Below are 18,355 nucleotides of genomic sequence, written 5' to 3'. Positions count from 1 at the left end.
TGGGAACGCTGTGATTTTGAGGCGATTAGTGGAGACGTGGTGGTTACACAACGTTCAGCCTCAAGGGTTTGCAGGTGTTTTGCAAGCTAGTAGCTGTGTCCCCCCCCCCCCCAGGCTTTTATCTGAGTCCCCCCCCCCCCCCCCCCATACCTCTTTGATAGATACTCTGACAGACACAGAGTCCTTGTTAGGAGTCATGGTTATAAATCAGTGGTGTGGTGGACATGAGGCAGGTTTGCGACAACAAGTGTAGGAGGCCCGTGTACAGAAGTGGCTGTCTTGAAAGGTCAAGCAGAAAGCCCTGTTCCCAGGGATGAGACTTGTTTTCGAGAAACAGGCCTACAGGTGCAGGCCCATGGAGACAGCTAAGCAGTCATAAGGGAGTCTTGAGATAAGAGATGCTGACAAGTCAAGGACAGGCAAGGCCTCCAAAAAGCTGTAAATAGGCTCTTTGCAACATTTGTAAGGACACCAAATATGTTCCCACGAGTCTCAATTGCCCTAAAATGTTTCTCCGCAACAGGTGGACAAGAATATTCTAGACTGGCTAAGCATGGATAAATATGCATAGATTTGAGAGAATATTCTGAATGGTTCAATTTAGATTCATTTTAGGCTTTTGATTGAAAAAGCATAGTGACGAATTATGTCTTTAAAAAGTGAGTGCACTGGGTTTTTGACAGAGCTGCTCCATGGACCACCACTCTCGATTTGAATGAAATGTCTGCAAGATTGAATAAAACTTCAGTTTATCGCACTCGGACTTCTGACTCTGATTGAATATTAACTCTAAGATTTGAAGAGGTTGTTCCTCTTCCATCCTGTTGTCTAATCGCTGCAGCATGAGAGAACTCACCAGGAACACCACGGGAGGACCTCCGATCAGAGCCATGGCGGTGGAGAGCTTCCGCATGTTCCCTCCACTGTAGCTCCCTGCTGCTTTGTCCATGTACTTCGCCAGGCCCAGCTTACGAATACCCCAATCTGCCACCTGAAAGCCGAAAGAGAGAGGCAGAAGGAGAGAGAGTTGGGGGTTAAAGAGGCATCATGCACCTACAATAAAAGATGTCTGAGATGGAGACATATCGAGCCTTTGAATGGCTGAAAGACTGAAAGAACTCACCTCACACACTTCCTTTTCAGGTACTCCTCTCAGAATGGCATAGAATTCCAAATGTTCTCTGCCAGTCAGCAGGTCATTGATGGCATCAAACTGCGGGCAGTAGCCCATTTTTTGATGCACTTCATGCATCTCTGTGAGCACACTGAAAATGAACACACACACAAACATGTGCTGTTAGCACCACATATTGGCCACATGCTACCAAGACTGCTAATGTATGTAACGTATGTAATTTGCACTGCATGTTAAAATAAAACATAATAGCAGGTTTCAATTATGTCCTCACCTTTTCCCAGCAAGATAGGCTTCGCCGCTGGTGACCACAGAGTCTCCTGTCAGCATCTTGAAGGTGCTTGTTTTCCCAGCGCCATTTACACCGAGCAGGCCAAAGCACTGGAGGAGTTGAAATAATGTACAAATGTCTTAATATGTACAGTTTACTATCTTCTAATACACCTTTCAGACACCTGCATAATTGCAATAAATCAAAATAGCTAAGTATGTATTGTTTACCTCTCCTGGAGGGATGCCCACACACAGACGGTCAACAGCTGGCTTCTGCTTCCTCTTGTAAACCTGTAGACACCCAATACACCTCATGTTAATTCAATATTATCCTATATTATATGGCAACGACAGTACAAGCATTCTGATTGGCTAATGGGTATTCATGCCTGCCGCATATTGACCGGTTTGCCGGTCAATAAGGGATTATTATTGCCTTCAGTGACGTCATCTTAAAAATTAGGCTGTCACTGCAGATTCCACACGTCTCTGAGAGTGGGGCTCCTCTGTGACCTCTCGCCTCACCTTGGTGAGCTGTTTGAGCTCCAGGATGTCAGACTGCCCTAACCCGGTCAGGATCCTCTGCCTCTCTCTGGCCACATCCTCGTCCTCTTCCCCAATAGGCGTCAGGAGGGTTTTGATGGGCCTTGAAGAGATGAAGCACATACAGCATTGTGAAGTGATGCTGACTGCTGAAGTCATGAGCGTGGACGTACCTGTCGTTATTTTCTACTGTGTGTGTTTGTGTGTTCCTACTGTGTGTTTGTGTGTTCTACTGTGTGTTTGTGTGTTCCTACTGTGTGTGTTTGTGTGTTCCTACTGTGTGTTTGTGTGTTCTACTGTGTGTTTGTGTGTTTAAACTGTGTGTGTGTATGTTTCTACTGTGTGTGTGTGTGTTTCTACTGTGTGTATTTGTGTGTTTCTACTGTGTGTGTTTGTGTGTGTGTGTGTGTGTCTCTGTGTGTGTGTGTGTGTTTGTGTGTGTGTGTGTTTGTGTGTGTGTTTATTCACCTGGCCTTAAGGCAGAAGCGGTACTGGATGAGCACCGTGATGGTGAAGAACACCACGCCCTCCACAGCCATGGCAAAGAGGTTCTTGCCCACCATGTCCCAGGCCAACGGGGAGCGGAACCGGTTCTCTCCTGCAGACGCAAACAACAGTGTCACCCCCATTGATAGATAGATAGATAGATAGATAGATAGATAGATAGATAGATAGATAGATAGATGGATACTTTATTGATCCCGAGGGAAATTAAGGTCATCCAGTAGCTTAGACACTTAACTCACAAACATACATACATGAATCACAATAAAAAACAATACGCATAGGGAGAACATGTACACAGGGAGTGGGGTGTTTACAGGTACAGGATAGATCTGGCCCTATATAACTGTGTGCATTAATTGTGACAGTGTTGAAAGTAGAGGAAGTAGTGTAAGGAGTGCAGAGAGTGTTCGTGTGCATTGCCATGTGATCTGTGCCACAGCTACCAGCCACAGCCGGCTATTTCACCACTTCCCATATGCCCTTTAATCCTTGGGGCATTTGCATGAGCTTAGCACAGAATCGCATGTGAAGAGAACAATAACAGGGCACTGTGCCATATTGGGTATTGGTCATGGCCAGGAACGTTTAGAAATAAAGGATTTAATGAGGAATTGTCAAGAGACTCGTTGTACCCTGAGCCCTCGCCCTACATGAGCAATGGGGTGTTTCCTCACCGAATCTTTCCAGGGCGTCTGACATGGCTTGGTTCTTCACCATGTCGATGAGGCCGCGACCGAGACAGAAGTGAGGGAAGATGAGGAACACGTTCTTCAGGATGTCATTGATGCCACCGACCTCCTGTGCAGGCACAGAAAATATACAAGGATTATAAAACCTATAACTTTGAGGTGCATTCTTTTTTGTCTCAGTTTAGAAAAGCTGAAATCCAATCACAAAATAAGCCAGGCCACAACTCATTCATATACTCTGGAGTGTAGTGTGTGTGTAGTTAGCTAGCTAGCTGACAACTCTTCACTTACATTACTGCCAAACAGCTCCAGCACAAAGGTTGAGACACTTCCATTGATCCCGATGAGGATGTTAACACTAGTGAGGACCACGTAGGCTGTGCTGGGGATCTTGAAGAAGAAGGAGGCTGGGTACATCAAGGGTGTGATGGACCACCTACACACCCACAAAACAAAATGCACAGAAATTAGTCCAAATGTTACCAAACAGGCAATATGGAGAATTGTATATATATTTAAGAGGAATTAGTATTAGTATTAATCTAAGGTTTGCGAAATATATGTTCCATCCAGCTGCCTGGTTGTTTATGTTTTAAGTAAAACCCTTTTAAGTAGATCCATGTGATTAATACTTGTGGGGATTGCACAGGCTGGCTCAGTGGCAGCAGGCTCACCCATAGAGAAGCAGCAGCAGGGCCAGGACAGGAAGGTTGGTGGAGGACACATACGCCTCTTGTTGGAAGCACACGAAGATGATGATGACAAGGGTTGCAGGGACAACGTAGTTGCACTAAAAAAAAGACAAATAAGGTCATCCAATTTGAACACTTCAGCTTCTCACAAATGACTGCACCATAAACAAGAGATTAATGGTATTGTTACACCAGGTTTTATTGCTCATAGCTTGACTGTTCTCTCCCTTGAATGTCGCTTTGGACAAAAGCGTCTGCTAAATGACTAAATGTAATGGATGTTTCATGGATTTCTGCTATGTTGTTTGAAGATACAGTCGTGTGAATGTGCAGGAAGGAGAGGCAGTGTAGCTTACCATATCCCAGACAAAGTTGGCCGCCCAGTAGAGCAATGGCTGCACACCACTGATAAACTGCATGTGTTTGGCCTTGTTGGTGCGCTCCTGAATGAGGAAGACCACAAAGCTGGCCGGGACGAAGGACATCGCGAAGATCACACAAATGGACACCAGCACATCCACGGAGGTGGTCATCCTGTGGGGGGGACAAATGGGCATGATTCGGGCTGGTGCTAAAACAAGAGGAATTAGGATTTCCATGCAGAGGCCTTAGGCTCTTCCCACACTTTATAGAGGCAGCATGTACAGTACCAGTCAAAAGTTTGGACACAACTTCTCATTTTTGAAAATGTCATTTTCTACATGGTAGATAACACTTTTTTTGTTCAGTACATCATTCCATATGAGTTCTTTCGTAGTTGAAATGTCTTAATCTACAATGTAGAAAATAATAAAAGTAAAGAAAAAACTTTCAAAACTCAAAAAAATGTAAGGTGTGTCCAAACTTTTGACTGGTACTGTATATACACTAGAAAGTCCCTGTGGTGTAGTAATGCACACTTACAGCGCCACCTGTGAGAGCTGCTCCTTGGTGAGGTTGAGAGGATGGTTGAAGGCATTGATGCCAAACTTGCCACGGTCATCTTTCTTCAGGTTGGAATGCAGGATGGCATTGTTCATCACATTCAAGAAGGACCCCATGCTGTGCCAGCCTTTGTTGTTGAACCAAATCTATAAAGGAATAGAATAACAAAGCCATTATGAAAGACAGATACTCAGCATGTACATCACGTGGATCATACATCCACAATTAGGATTAAATATGCCAGCATTTGTCACGAGCTGCATATAGTCTTAATATTTAGTTTAGTACGGTCCGATGTGCGTCTCTATGTCATCTGATCTTCAACGTATTGCGAGACGGGAGCTGACACTGCTATAATGAGCGTACGTAGATCACAGCACGACCACACAGACCACAGCAGGAAGGAGGCTGTGTTTGATCTGAGTCTCTGGGGTTTTCTCATGAGGGGAACTGAAACCATGGCGCAGGCTGGGCACAAGACTGTCTTTCCGCTCTGTGCAATAACAGGAAGCTAAAACTCGCCACTGTCAGGACAAAATGTTCCCCTGAAGTACAATTATGCTTTAATGCAGGATTTCAGCCAACACCCTTTATATGTGTACCATACCCAGCTAATCTGAGACACCATTAGCAAACCAGAGGTGTTCTCATTTGTATTGTCTTCTCAAGGACAAAGACTTTTAAATACAGCTGACAGGTGTTCATTCAAGAAAGGTTCTTTGATCTTATGCTCAGCCATTTTTGTTTAGGACGATGTTACTATTTCCCTTTACTTGTATAAGCTTATTTAGCGTTAGCTTGGCGTTATAGAAAGTGGACTTGGTTGAAGTTGGAATCATGCCTTCACACGGGGTCGATAACACCTCCTTACACAACTGAACACATAAGCACTTGACCCAGTATTATTACACCATCATATTAATTTAATGAGCACAGCATTGGACACACAGATATGTGTCCACTCCCTATTCAATAGAGCTCTTTGGCTCTAAGATATGTGTCCACACCTTATTTGATAGAGCTCTGGGGCTCTAGGCTATGTGTACATACCTTGACATTGTTCTTTGTGTCCAGGCCTTGGATGAAGTTGGAGAGGCTACCAAGGAAGCGGTCAGCTGCAGTTCCCTAAAGAGACAGAGGAGACATGGCAATCAATAAGGAGAACTTCAAATACAATGATAACTGTACATATAACTCCATACCCCCTAAACAAAGGCATTAGGCCAAGTAATATGGGGTTATCCAAGATATCTGTAGACAGCAGTGGGTCTCACCCTTTCTAAGCTGAAGCGTCTCTTGAGGTGAGAAATGGCATCATCGATCTCATCGGGAGGAGGCAGGAGCTGAGAACTCCTGGCACCCAGTGAGAATCCTCCATACCTGGAAGAGGAACACAGCCAGTTTTGATTAAGATTAAATATCAGAAATGAAGCAGCATTAGCTTCTGCGTAAAGATCAATGGTGAGTTGTTTTACCTGAATTCATTGACCCAGAGTTTATTGTTCAGGCTTTTTCCAATGATCTGAGCGTAGGTTTTCACAAGGTAGTCTGATATGTTTCTGCCTGACAGATTCTGCAGAGTGTCTTTTGCGCCGACTTTAATCTATAAACAGAGCAAAATTGAAAGAGAACCCCATGAGAATACAAACAAATACAGTATTTGCCCTCTTTATACTTTTGCCTCCCAGGAAGTAGCTTCTATCTACCTGTGGGGGTGGAAGACCTCCAGCTCCAGGTGGGCATTCCGGAAGCATCTTCTTTACTCCATCACAGCTGCACTCGCACCCGGGTGAGGGATTTTCCATCGTCCAGTTCCCGGTTAAGAAGATGTCACTCACACCGTCGGGAAGCTCAGGGACAGCCCAGTCCTCATCGACGATCCCATCACACAAAGCGTTCGGATCGGAATCTCTTTCAGTGCAACGAGGCCAAATTCCATGGCCATCAGTCAGGGCACCCAGGAGCATGTTTGTGTCAGTATCTTCAGGGGCGTCGTTGCTGTAAGGGGAGAAAAAGCGACCACATTTAGTAAAGTTAAATAAAGAAAACACTAAGGTTGGAAACATGAAGGGGAACACTGATTGTCCGTGTGTACCTGATGAAGGCGAACTGTTCGTCATACATGCTCGGCTCTAGCTGCAGGCTTGGGTACTTTCCAAATGGAGGGACGATAAGGCTGAAGACCAGGGCGATGCAGACAAACACAGCAGGCAACACAATCTAAAAAGGATGTGTGAAACACAACACAAAATGAGCACTAAATGGCAAGCAACTTTACTCATCATTACTTTTAGACTATGGTTAAAGACTAATTACTACAGAATGTAACTAACTAATCATTACTATAAGACTAAAATTAAACACTAATAACTACAGAATGTAACTTACTAATCATTACTATTAGACTATGATTAAAGACTAATTACTACAGAATATAACTAACTAATCATTACTATTAGACTATGATTAAAGACTGATAACTACAGAAAGGAACTAACCTGAGCAAAGAAGCCTTTTCTGGAGCGCCTTGCATACAGGAACCTCTTCCACAGCAAGGCCACAAACTGCTGCCTCCTCAGGCTCCAGCCCTTGACCTGGTATGAACCTTTGCCATCTGCACCACCCAGCCAGTCTGTCTCACGAGATTCTGAGGGAAACCAAACCATTGGGAATTAGAGCAAGACACTAAGGTGTGCACTACATTAGGCATAAATGAAGGGCTCATTAAATTGAGAATGAGGTGGTTTTATCAGCTAAATGAACACTACTGTAAAGCGTGAACGTTGACAGGAAGCTATAAGTCCGGTCACTGGAAGAAGGTGGTCCATTGATGATTGAGTGATAGTGTAATGAAATGAGAAAAAGAAACTACCTGGCGCACCTTCTGAGTCGTTGATGTCGAAGTCGTCCTCAGTGAAAGGCCTCAGGCAGCTCTGGTGGTCCCCAAAAGCGTGCCTACGGTTTCTGCGTGTTGGAATGGTGCCATCTGATGAAGGAAAAAAAAACTTAACAACAGAAATAAACATATCTGTTGTGTAGCGGCTCATTTGACTAAGGGAGATTCTGGTTACCTGAAACGTCAGCAACGTCAACTCCACTGTCCTCCGCCACTTTCAGGAAAATCTTGGAAATAAATGAACATCATATTAGAGTTCTACCAAGGTGTTCCTGTGGTTTCAACTTAAAAAGCAGCCTGCTAACAATTATAATAAGGTAGTTCTTTCAGTACCTAAGGAGCCCACAGACTGATAGAAATGTATATTTGTACAATTGTACCCTCAGTAAATTTAGATAAAAGCATTGAACCTGAATGACTAAAATGTAACTGAAATCTGTGATACAAGCATCCCTTTAAAGTGAAACAGGTGCACCCATAGACATATGTATAGATATGTCTATGGTTGCACCCATAAATGTTTCTAGGTGATTTGCCTCTGGCTCCCTTCTGCCATCTCACCTCCTCCAGCGTGGTGTCAGAGATGCCATAGCTAGAGATGCCCAAGTAAGTCAGGCGGTCGTCAATCTCGTGGAAGAGCTCGACGAACGCCCCAGCCTTGGCGGACTCGTACGGCAGGACGTATGTGAGCTCGTGACCTAGATCCTCCACCAGCCGAGCAGATGGGACATGCTTGAAGATCACGTTAGAGATCAGAGAGACATCTGGATGGTGAGGAGGGAGAATAAAGGTCAGGGATATTTACCGAGAAACATAGGACAGATATAAACAGATTAAAGGAATTTAGAATTTGTAGAAGGATTGAGGAATGTGGTATCAGGAATATGGAAGCAGAATGATGGTACTTCTAGAGAAAGAGGTTTGGAGGCATGGGTGTTTGGAGGCATCTGTGTTTGGAGGCATGGGTGTTTTCAGCTTACCGATAGTTGTGGTTTCGCTTTCATGGTCACTGCCTAAACCAGCATCAGAGCTGCTTTCTGAGACACTATCCTCCTATTAAGAACATAGATCAATCAAATATTATAACATAAACACAAACAAACAAATGACTCATTATAAGCCCCAGGCAATTCAATTCTGTGATTAAATATTGATTTAAGTGAAGGTCAAGCATAATGGCTGTAATTCCCTCAGTACATACTCTTTATACCTGAGTATAACCTGCTGGTAAGCAAGTAAACTACAGACAAAAAACGGATGTTGTACCTTCTTGATGTAGGAGACAGTGCTGCTGGAGTTCCTGCAGGAGCTGAGTGGTGGTTCAAAGTCCCTCTTGACCAGGGTCAGGTAGTAGCCGGTCCCCAGCTGGGTCTTGAGGAAGAGAGAGGAGCCCACACAGCACAGCTTGCCATGGGAGATAATGGCAATACGGTCACCCAAGATGTCTGCCTCGTCCATGTGATGGGTGGACAGGATGATGGTGCGACCTGAGGAAACCACAGAGATGAGATGACATTAACCAGTTCCTGTCAGAATGCATTTCACTGATTGCTATTCGTATCACTCAAAAATGTGTTATTAACCGGAGTTCCTTCACATTAGTAAAAAGATCTATGGTCAAGACGGTTACCTTGACGATACTTGAGCAGAAGGTCCCAGATGCCTCTGCGTGCATAAGGATCAACTCCAGCAGTGGGTTCATCCAAAATAACCACTCGAGATCCGCCTACAAAGGCCAGCGCTACAGAAAGTTTCCTCTGCATCCCTCCTGCCAGAGCAAATAAAGCCTGTGTCAGTGCTTGATCATACATTTCAGACCCGTCTCATAACTCGATTTCAGGAGTTGAGGGAACTCACCAGAGAGTTGGTTGGTGCGGGATTTGCGTTTGTTTGGCAGGCCAACATCCTTAATGATCTGCTCCATCTCTGACTTCACCTTCTCCTCAGAGAGGCCCTTCAGACGAGCATAGAACCAGATATGCTCCTCTACGGTCAGCCTGAGGAGGAACAAACAAAACAAAATCAGTGTTTCAGCTCTTGTCTCCAGTGACAGGTTTAGTTATGATAGATAGATAGATAGATAGATAGATGGATACTTTATTGATCCCGAGGGAAATTAAGGTAATTGGTGATTCATCATAACTCTGGTATAGATCCTAACTTCAGGTTAGCAGGGCAGTGGGGAGCTTACATGCTGAATAAGACGTTGTGCTGTGGACAGACACCGAGGTTCTGGCGGATGGTGCTGAGCTCAGTTTGAATGTCTTTGCCCAGAATGTAGGCTGTGCCCGAGGTTGGGGGGAACAAGCCTGTCAGGATCGACCTGGAGAAAAACATCACAAATAAATGAATGCACGCAGGCTATGTGACACTGCAAATAAAAAAAAATAAAGTTTCCTTCAACCTAAGGCCTGCTCATAATTACGTATTACTTCACTTACATGGTGGTGGTTTTCCCAGCTCCGTTGTGGCCCAAGAATGATGTTATCTGACCCTCATAGAATCCAAGACTTAGGCCGTCCACTGCCAGCTTTTTGCCATGGCTGTACACCTTTACCAGATTCTCAATGTAGACACCACGAGCAAGGTGTGCAGGCTCCTCTTCAATGCACACAGCTACACATGGGAACAAATATTAATTACCTAAGTTTAACCCATTCACTGTAACAGACTAACATAATTCATAATTATATTTTGATTATTGTTATATATATCTTAACACACATGTGTTCAGCTTTGCTGAAGTACACATTCTACATTACGAATCAAGACATGATGTCTACCTTCAGCATTACTCTTCTTGTCTGAATAGGGTGAAGTTCCCCCGCACTCCTCTCCACACCAGTAGGTCTTGGTGAATGGGAAGTACCACGGTCGGGGGATGCCATACTGACCTGTGGGGTGCACAAGGCAAACAATAAATACATCATTCCCCTATGAACTTCAACCATACAACACAATGACTGTCCAGAAATCAGTTTACTGGGAGTTTAGGGTGCAGTGAGACGTGTGGTTATATGGTTATATTGTGTTGTATGGTTGAAGTGTGGTCAACCATACAACACAATGACTGTCCAGAAATCAGTTTACTGGGAGTTGAGGGTGCAGTGAGACCTGTGGTTAGAGGCAGCGGTGCAGATGGGATTTTTAAATGGGGGGGGTGCTAACATCGCCTAATCAGCTGTGCAGAGTTATTAACTGATGATTGTCGCCTTACGTAGGGAGAGTGATGGGGGCGGATCTGGGTCACTATGAATCTGGGGGGACATGTCCCCCCCGTCCCCAGTGCTATCTGCGCCCCTGGTTAGAGGAAGCTACCAGACTCACCTGGGAAGACGGCTTCGATGTACCAGGTCATGAGGGCGTAGAGGAAGGCGTCGAACAGCATGAGGCAGATGGAAGTGGTGAGGCTGTAGTGGTCCTCCTCCATGGGGCTGGCCAGCAGGTTGCTCCACTGGATGCCCACGCCCTGCTCCTCAAACAGCGCAAAGTACTCACAGCCAAACCCGAAAGCCACAGGAGACAATAGACTCTAAAGGTGGGAGAGAAAGAAGGGAGAGAACAAGAAGATTAGCTACAGAATATGTAAACAATTTGTAATGACTTTCCTACAGTAGTGCAACAGTAGTGTACTTATTCACTTATATAGCATCAGTATGCAGGACAACTATGAGTGATGACCCACCACATTTGGTTATAGTTCTACACTGGTTTATTTCTTAATGCATACATCTAACATTAAACATAGCATAGCATCCCCTACTGGTGTGGTGTGTCAATGCCATTACCAATACAACACAAATAACGACTGCAGCAAAGTGGGAGTTTGTACTTAGGCATTTTAGTGATTGACGACTCTTACCGCGAACACCTTGGCTCCGAAGCCCACATAGTCCTGCCAGGCCACACACAGCACGTACGGGAGGTAGAGGGTGAAGTAGATGATGCCGCCGCAGGCAGCTGCCAGGTTGGCACGGGAGAAGAGGGTGCTGATGAGGAAGCACTGCATGATGGTTACCACAGCGAACGATCCCAGGAACAGGAAGACCACCCCCGGGTCACTGTACGGGAGGAGGTTCCCCATCTGTGTGGGGGACAGGGATAGAGAGAGTGAGGGAGTGGATGAGAGATTTAGATTTCGTCATTTAGCAGACGCTTTTATCCCAAGCGACTTACAAGGATATATATTCACATTTTACATTTTTACACTGATGGTACACTGCCAGGTGCAATTAGGGGTTCAGTGTCTTGCTCAAGGACGCTTCGACAGGAAATTGAACTAGCAACCTTCTGATTACCACTGTACAGAAGGGACTGGGTTCATTGAGACAGGGATAGAGAGTGAGTGAGTGAGTGAGTGAGTGAGTGAGAGAAGGGACTGGGTTAATGGAGACGGTCTCCATGTTGGTTCTGCTATCGCTGAGACGCACCTTGAGGAGGACCACCAGCAGGCCGGCGCTGATAAGCAGGGGGATGAGGCTGCTGATGAACCAGCTGAGCCACAGGGTGCCGTTGTTCAATCCCATGATCCTCATGGTCTCCTTAAGCCGCGCCTCCTTCTCATAGACCACGCCCTTTATGATGATGGCCACAGAGTACATCCAGGCCAGGGTCATGAACAGGGGCATGGAGCGACTCATCACACGCAGAAACCTACAGCAGAGACAAAGCACATAAAACACAGCTATTAACACACGACAGAAAAATTAGTGAGCCTTTGAGATTCTTTATCTGATTTCAGTTTCAGTTTGAGTTGGTTTATTTGATGAAGAGGGACAGTGTACATTAATAAATATTAAAATGTAAATGCTCCAAATTGTAGCCAAAAGGCTAGTTTCCATTGGCAGTCCCCCTGCCAGAGTGAAAATGGCTAAACAACTTAAAAAAGGCTAAACAACTTCAAATGTACTCATGTGTTGTTCCAATCAATCAGACTTGGTCCTTGTTTCCTCTATCCATGTCGTTAAATGACCATGTGTGGGATAGTAGCAGTCTGTGACCTACTGACCCAGGGGAGCTTTAGAACCACTGCCTCTATCACACAACTCTGTCCTAATTAGTAGTAGCCTGCCGCAATAAACCATGATTGTAGAGGTGATTTATGGACTCTCACACTGACAGTGTATATACGTTTACACAAGCAGCAAAGCCAAAGAGATATGATAGCACACACCTTATCTCATCTACAGTACAGTTGGTTTCTAATATGATATACTCAACCAGACCAGAGCAGAGACATGTTCCAGAATGGTGTTATTTGTGTGGGCCAGGTTTACAGGAGTCAACATTGTTAGTTATTTTCTGTGACAGAGTGCCCGCTCTTACATGTCATCCACATAGCAAGGGTAGGGCATCTGCTGGAAGTAGACGCCAGTTTTTTCCTTGCTGCCGGTGAGAGCTCGGATGATGCCGTTCTCAATGATGTCCTGCAGGTAGGAGAAGCCGCCCCAGACGTAGCGCATGTCCTCAAAAGGGTCCGCCCTGGGACCAGGATCCCAATACCTACGGGAGGAGAAGACACATCAAATGTAAAGGTTCTGTGTATGCAGGCCCAGAAAAAACAGCAAGGAGGGCTGTCAATTAATAAGACAGCGATTCAATCAATCAAACACATCAATTAACTAATTAATCAATTCATGCTACCGTCATTCCATAAATACATTTCTGGAGGGCAACAAACAGCATTTCAGAAAGACATGTGTTTTTTGCTGCTCCTCCCAGGGAAAATACAGATTAAACAGAGTGTCATTACATCTTGTGACATACCCGTCTTTAATCTTGTTGGTGCGCTCAACATTGTCGATGTCCATGCGGATCTTGTAGCTGACATTGGGCGGAAGGTCAGCGCTGTTGGCCTGCATGTCTGGGAACACGATTCCCGCCCAGAACTTCCGGTCGTCTAGGAGACGCATGGACTTGTTCACCAGACGCTCCTCAGTGGCAACAGGCTCCAGCTTGTCTAAGTTGACACACTTAAACAAAACAAACAAACAATTATCTCATGATTTAACTACGTCACTGTGCTCTCTTTCTACTCATGTTGAGTATAATTTATTCTGAGGAAAACTAAGAACATGATTTCAGTCTGGTTATGGTTTCAGCAACTCCCATGCTCAGTTCCCCATTACTCAATTGCATGTTCGTGAGACAGCTGACGTCATCCTTCCCCTTTCCCCTATATTTTGTGTCAAAGCTGCATGTCTGTGCTTGTGTGTGTGTGTGTGTGTGTGTGTGTGTGTGTTCATGCCTGTGACTAACCTCCATAAAGCGGGAAATGGTCTGTATTGCCTGGTCGGTCTCATTAAAGACTTCTCGCCACGTAAAGGCAGTCCCTGGGGGCCTCTCTTTGGACAGGAAGCTGGCAACGTCCTCCACCCGGTACTCCGTTCCACTCAGCTTAGCGTTGAAGAACCGGGCGCTAGCATTGTTCTGTAGTAGAGTCTGAGAGACAACATCCAGGAAACATATCACATTTCAATCCAGTCGCCTCTAATAGCAGTGTTTAAAAACATTGGCATGCAGAATGTGGTCTTTAAACACGATTAGGTGTCACAAATCACAGATAATTCCCTCATTTCCATAATTAAGGGCTGATGATGTAACAGCTTACATCTGACCTTAATCCTTCAGTCCTTATACAGTACCAGTCAAAAGTTTGGACACACCTTCTAATTTTTTGAGAAGTATTTTCTTTACTTTTATTATTTTAAGCATGGTAGATATCACTTTTTTTGTTTAGAACATCATTCCATATGTGTTCTTTTGTAGTTTAGATGTCTTCAGGATAAATCTACAAAGTAGAAAATAATAAAAGTAAAGAAAAGACTTTAAAATGAAAGGTGTGTCCAAACTTTTGACTGGTACTGTTTGTCAAGGTCACCTGTGAGATGACTCACAGGGAGCCATGTGTGTTTACTATGATATGGATGATTGACATGTGACAGCTGTTTGTCTACATGACGGTCTGTCATAAACATGTCTGGGATGGCTGTGGAACACTTTTTGTATACAGGACAGTTGGTCATAAACGCGTCTGGGATGACTGGGGAGCACTAATTTGCGGCGCAGCACAAAACTGAATCATGGATGGTGATGTATGACGGGGAGCACAATGAGAGACACGTGAATGCAGCTTTCTGGTAAATACCACATCTGTCCACCGTGGGACAGCATGGCGCAGCAGAGGCTAATGCAGACCAGACAGTGAATTATTCAGACTGTGTGTGTGTGCGTGTGTGTGTGTGTGTGTGTGTGTGTGTGTGTGTGTGTGTGTGTGCGTGTGTGTTTTTGTTTGCTCTCTTACCCGGACCAGGTCCATCTCCTCACTGTCTTCCATGAAGTTCCATAACTTCGGCCTGAACTCATCCCACATGCCCCCCAGGTCACGCAGCACTCCCAACTCCTGGAACGTCTTGTTGACCTGACAGACACACAAGATCAAAACTGAAAATGTGCTGCTAACCAAATCAAGAAGTGACTACTTTGTGACAGCAATGGTGTTCCATGTGACGTAAAAACAACTGGCAGCGTTCTCCTTTTTACACACGCGAGAATACAGGGCAGTTATTCCCACATTGTTAACGTGTTCTACGTTGGTCTGTTACCTCCTGAATAATCCTCTGTGTTGCAGGGGTATCCGGTGTGTAGAGGATCTTCCCCATCAAAAGCGGCTTCAAGGCCTTCCAGATCATACGAGAGATAGGACTGGACTCCAAATTCCTCATCATGTTATTACAGTAAGGAGCTGGGGCAAGAGAGTGATCGAATGTTAAAGAGGGATAATGTCAAACATAACATACAAAGGAGACGTATTGGAACTTTGATTACATTTACACACAAAAAGTAGATAGAATAAGAATGGATGGACCAATTCCATGCACAAGGACTAGAGGGAGAGATGAACAGGGGGATGGATGGGAGCTAGGTGAAAGAACTGAACTCACTGGAGGTGTTGTCATAGGCGGACACTGGTTCGTCCTCACTACTGTTGCCATAGTTTCCAAACAGGGCTTTGTAGTTGTTGTCTTCGTACCAGTTGAGGGACTTGATCTTGAGGCCACCCCCTTCAGGATGCCCACATACGATGCGGGACACGGCCTGGTACATGTGACTGGGAGAGCGTGTGGCGTTGGCAGTCAGGTATTGGATCTCCGCACGCATGTCTCGCCAGCTCTTCATGCTCGCCAGCTGTGACACAAGCAGGGAGAAGTGACTCAAGGTTAATGAAGAGTTAGTCATAATTACAGCAACTGCATGTTGAGTTTAGCAATAGTGTCCATGGAGCACAGAACATTCCAGACACTCTGCCTGGCAATCTCCATGTCTAACATTGAAACAAGAAATTGGTATCTGCCAATGATAAAATTGTGAAATTCTAAAGCAAATGTATTAAAAACACACTGACTACACATTCTAGGTCACCGCAGAAGCAGCCTCAAATATGTACACGAGTAAGCTGAAATGTGAAGCCACTTCATTCTGGTGAGCTCCAGACACCTGTGTCAGTTTCTGGAGATATCTGTCATGAGTGGTTCATGTTACTTTGTTTAAAAAAGCAAAAAAAGAGAGATTAGAAGCCAACAAACATTCCACTATCCACTCCAAAACCACAAGGAAAAAATGCCCTGCTTACACCTCCCCTTGTTTTAATGAGGGCTTATTTTGTGTAGGTACTGAGTATTCATCTTCAAAACCTCGCCTTGGGCACATTGTGTTGTTTGTTCCTGGTACATGCTGTCACAAGGTGTCATTAGTGTCAGCACTGTCTGGGTTTTCTCAGGCGCTGATAAACGAACCTGAAATAGCACGACATCTACCAACACTTCTACACTATCCGTCAGGCTTCCACAGAAGATATTAGTTCACCAATAACTCAAACTGCAAGAAGTGGGAATGACTGAGAGGGGGAAAAAATAGCCCACCAAAGAAAATCCAAAATAAATGTGTAAACATGTGCGAATGCTGAAGGGGGGAAAGTAGTGAGAAAAGGAGTTGGAAACAAAAGACTCATTGGGATTTCTAAGGCTAATCTTGCAGCTTACGGGCAACGGTTATGAAAACCAGCCACACTTGAACCTTTTGCCTAGCAACGAGCACGAGGTTGAGACGTGCCGGGGCACGAAGAGCGAACAGTGCTAAAGTTATTTTCGGTCCTTCAGCAAATCACAAACCAGCCTATTTATCCTGTGTGCACTTCACTCTAGCCACTTAACTGATACAACACAACATTTTTCAAATGTGTGACTTCATTACAAACCGAGTTCATTGACCTTTGTGGAAAGTGGTAAAATACTTCCAAGGGGGATATAAGGAGCTCTTTCTTTGCACTTTCTTTGCACACTCTCCTTGTACTTTCTCAAACTTGATCAACCCCTGTCTTTGCCACAATGTCTCAGTTTAAGAGCAATGTGTTACGAGTGACACACTTCTACGCCAAGAATAAGTATGGCAGCAGTGCCTGTAAAAGGGAGGAACAATGAAACAGCAGCTGCACAGTGTTGCCCGTGGGCAGGCGGTACATTTGTTTGGAGCCTCGTCAGCACATCACATGCTCCCAGAGAAAAATGAGAAACATCAACATCCTTAAACCGCACAGAGAACATTCCCTCCGAGGGGAGAGACAACGACGCCAGGGTCACTCCATGCCTCCCACTCTTTCTCTCTGGCAGCCACAGTTATCTGAAGGGAAGACTCCCTTTATTGTCTCGGCCTTTTTCTGCCTCTGTGGCATTGATGAACACGCGGCACTTGGTTATAAGGAGGTGTTGTGGCAGAGCGAGGGAGGGAGGGAAGACAGAAGAACGTGCAAACTAGCTGAGTAATGCAAGACGAGCGACCTGGAGTAACCTGGAGTCGCTTCTGGCTTAGTGCGGGGTTACTATAGTTCAGCAGTGCGGAAGCAGCCCCCCAAACCCACAGGGCCTCACAGCGCAACACAAAGAGAACACTTTAAAGTGTTGCTAGGAGGGCTGCTGGATCAACTGCATCTAAAGCAGCTAAATGGATCACAAGGTAAAGACGTTTGAGAGATTTAAATTAATCAAGAGAGTGAGCAAAGGTATATAGGGCAGGGGCGCAGACAGCACTGGGGAAGATTCATAGTGACCCTGATCCGTCCCCACCACTCTCCCTACGTAAGGTGACAATCATCTGTAAATAACGTTTAAAAAATGTTAGCGTCCCCCCCAGTTCAAAAATCCCATCTGCACCGCTGATATAGGGTGAAAATAAGGGTGAAGCCAGTAACAACAACAAGTATCACTGGTTTAACAAAGGATCGTACACTCTGGGATGATTGGCATGATCTTAATTAGAAATGCTGTTCATGGTGTGTTTGTTCATGAATGGTTTTACTTCACTGACGAAAGCATGAAAGCATGTGCTACAGTTCTCTGAGATAAATGTGACAACTGGCCGCTTCGAGTGTCTGCTTACTTTGTACATGATATGATTCTGAGACACACACTTTTCTTTGTTTGGCAGAGAGTACACACACGAAAAGCTCTCCCCGTTTGTAATCTGCTGTAGCTGAACGACCTAAGGCTAAGGGCTCCCAGAGCCAGGAGGAATGTATTGTGTTCTCTGGCAGCTGACCGCCTGTTAACTCACGTTTAGCCAACTCAGCTGTACCAACCAAACTAAATCCTGACTGGTGGTCTTGTGACAACCCAAGCTAGCTCTGCTAAGTGATTTACAG

The 18,355-nt window shown here is 45.0% G+C and overlaps 1 protein-coding gene across 2 annotated transcripts in view; it reads right to left on the bottom strand.

Moving 5' to 3' along the window:
- abca1a (ATP-binding cassette, sub-family A (ABC1), member 1A) overlaps positions 1-18,355 on the bottom strand; it is a 33,006-nt gene that overhangs the window by 3,712 nt on the left and 10,939 nt on the right. Inside the window, exons 9-44 of one of the 2 annotated variants that reach the window (XM_080859592.1) lie at positions 15,603-15,846; positions 15,264-15,403; positions 14,963-15,079; positions 13,918-14,100; positions 13,426-13,631; positions 12,985-13,161; positions 12,090-12,312; positions 11,522-11,743; positions 10,987-11,191; positions 10,443-10,553; positions 10,101-10,275; positions 9,851-9,982; positions 9,517-9,656; positions 9,290-9,427; positions 8,926-9,146; positions 8,640-8,712; positions 8,221-8,423; positions 7,835-7,886; positions 7,636-7,749; positions 7,262-7,410; positions 6,859-6,983; positions 6,470-6,761; positions 6,239-6,366; positions 6,038-6,143; positions 5,814-5,888; positions 4,743-4,909; positions 4,196-4,373; positions 3,822-3,937; positions 3,439-3,583; positions 3,133-3,256; positions 2,420-2,549; positions 1,934-2,054; positions 1,637-1,699; positions 1,410-1,516; positions 1,124-1,265; positions 857-991 (exon numbers count right to left, since the gene is read on the bottom strand). In XM_080859592.1, the coding sequence (XP_080715718.1) occupies positions 857-991; positions 1,124-1,265; positions 1,410-1,516; positions 1,637-1,699; positions 1,934-2,054; positions 2,420-2,549; positions 3,133-3,256; positions 3,439-3,583; positions 3,822-3,937; positions 4,196-4,373; positions 4,743-4,909; positions 5,814-5,888; positions 6,038-6,143; positions 6,239-6,366; positions 6,470-6,761; positions 6,859-6,983; positions 7,262-7,410; positions 7,636-7,749; positions 7,835-7,886; positions 8,221-8,423; positions 8,640-8,712; positions 8,926-9,146; positions 9,290-9,427; positions 9,517-9,656; positions 9,851-9,982; positions 10,101-10,275; positions 10,443-10,553; positions 10,987-11,191; positions 11,522-11,743; positions 12,090-12,312; positions 12,985-13,161; positions 13,426-13,631; positions 13,918-14,100; positions 14,963-15,079; positions 15,264-15,403; positions 15,603-15,846 (5,379 nt within the window). The remainder of the gene's footprint in view (positions 1-856; positions 992-1,123; positions 1,266-1,409; positions 1,517-1,636; positions 1,700-1,933; positions 2,055-2,419; positions 2,550-3,132; positions 3,257-3,438; positions 3,584-3,821; positions 3,938-4,195; positions 4,374-4,742; positions 4,910-5,813; positions 5,889-6,037; positions 6,144-6,238; positions 6,367-6,469; positions 6,762-6,858; positions 6,984-7,261; positions 7,411-7,635; positions 7,750-7,834; positions 7,887-8,220; positions 8,424-8,639; positions 8,713-8,925; positions 9,147-9,289; positions 9,428-9,516; positions 9,657-9,850; positions 9,983-10,100; positions 10,276-10,442; positions 10,554-10,986; positions 11,192-11,521; positions 11,744-12,089; positions 12,313-12,984; positions 13,162-13,425; positions 13,632-13,917; positions 14,101-14,962; positions 15,080-15,263; positions 15,404-15,602; positions 15,847-18,355) is intronic. The other variant, XM_080859593.1, reaches the window with a different exon arrangement.

Source organism: Sprattus sprattus, assembly GCF_963457725.1.
Source record: "Sprattus sprattus genome assembly, chromosome: 20".
Classification (NCBI taxonomy): Eukaryota; Metazoa; Chordata; class Actinopteri; order Clupeiformes; family Clupeidae; genus Sprattus; species Sprattus sprattus.
This window is presented reverse-complemented; position numbering and strand designations above follow the sequence as displayed.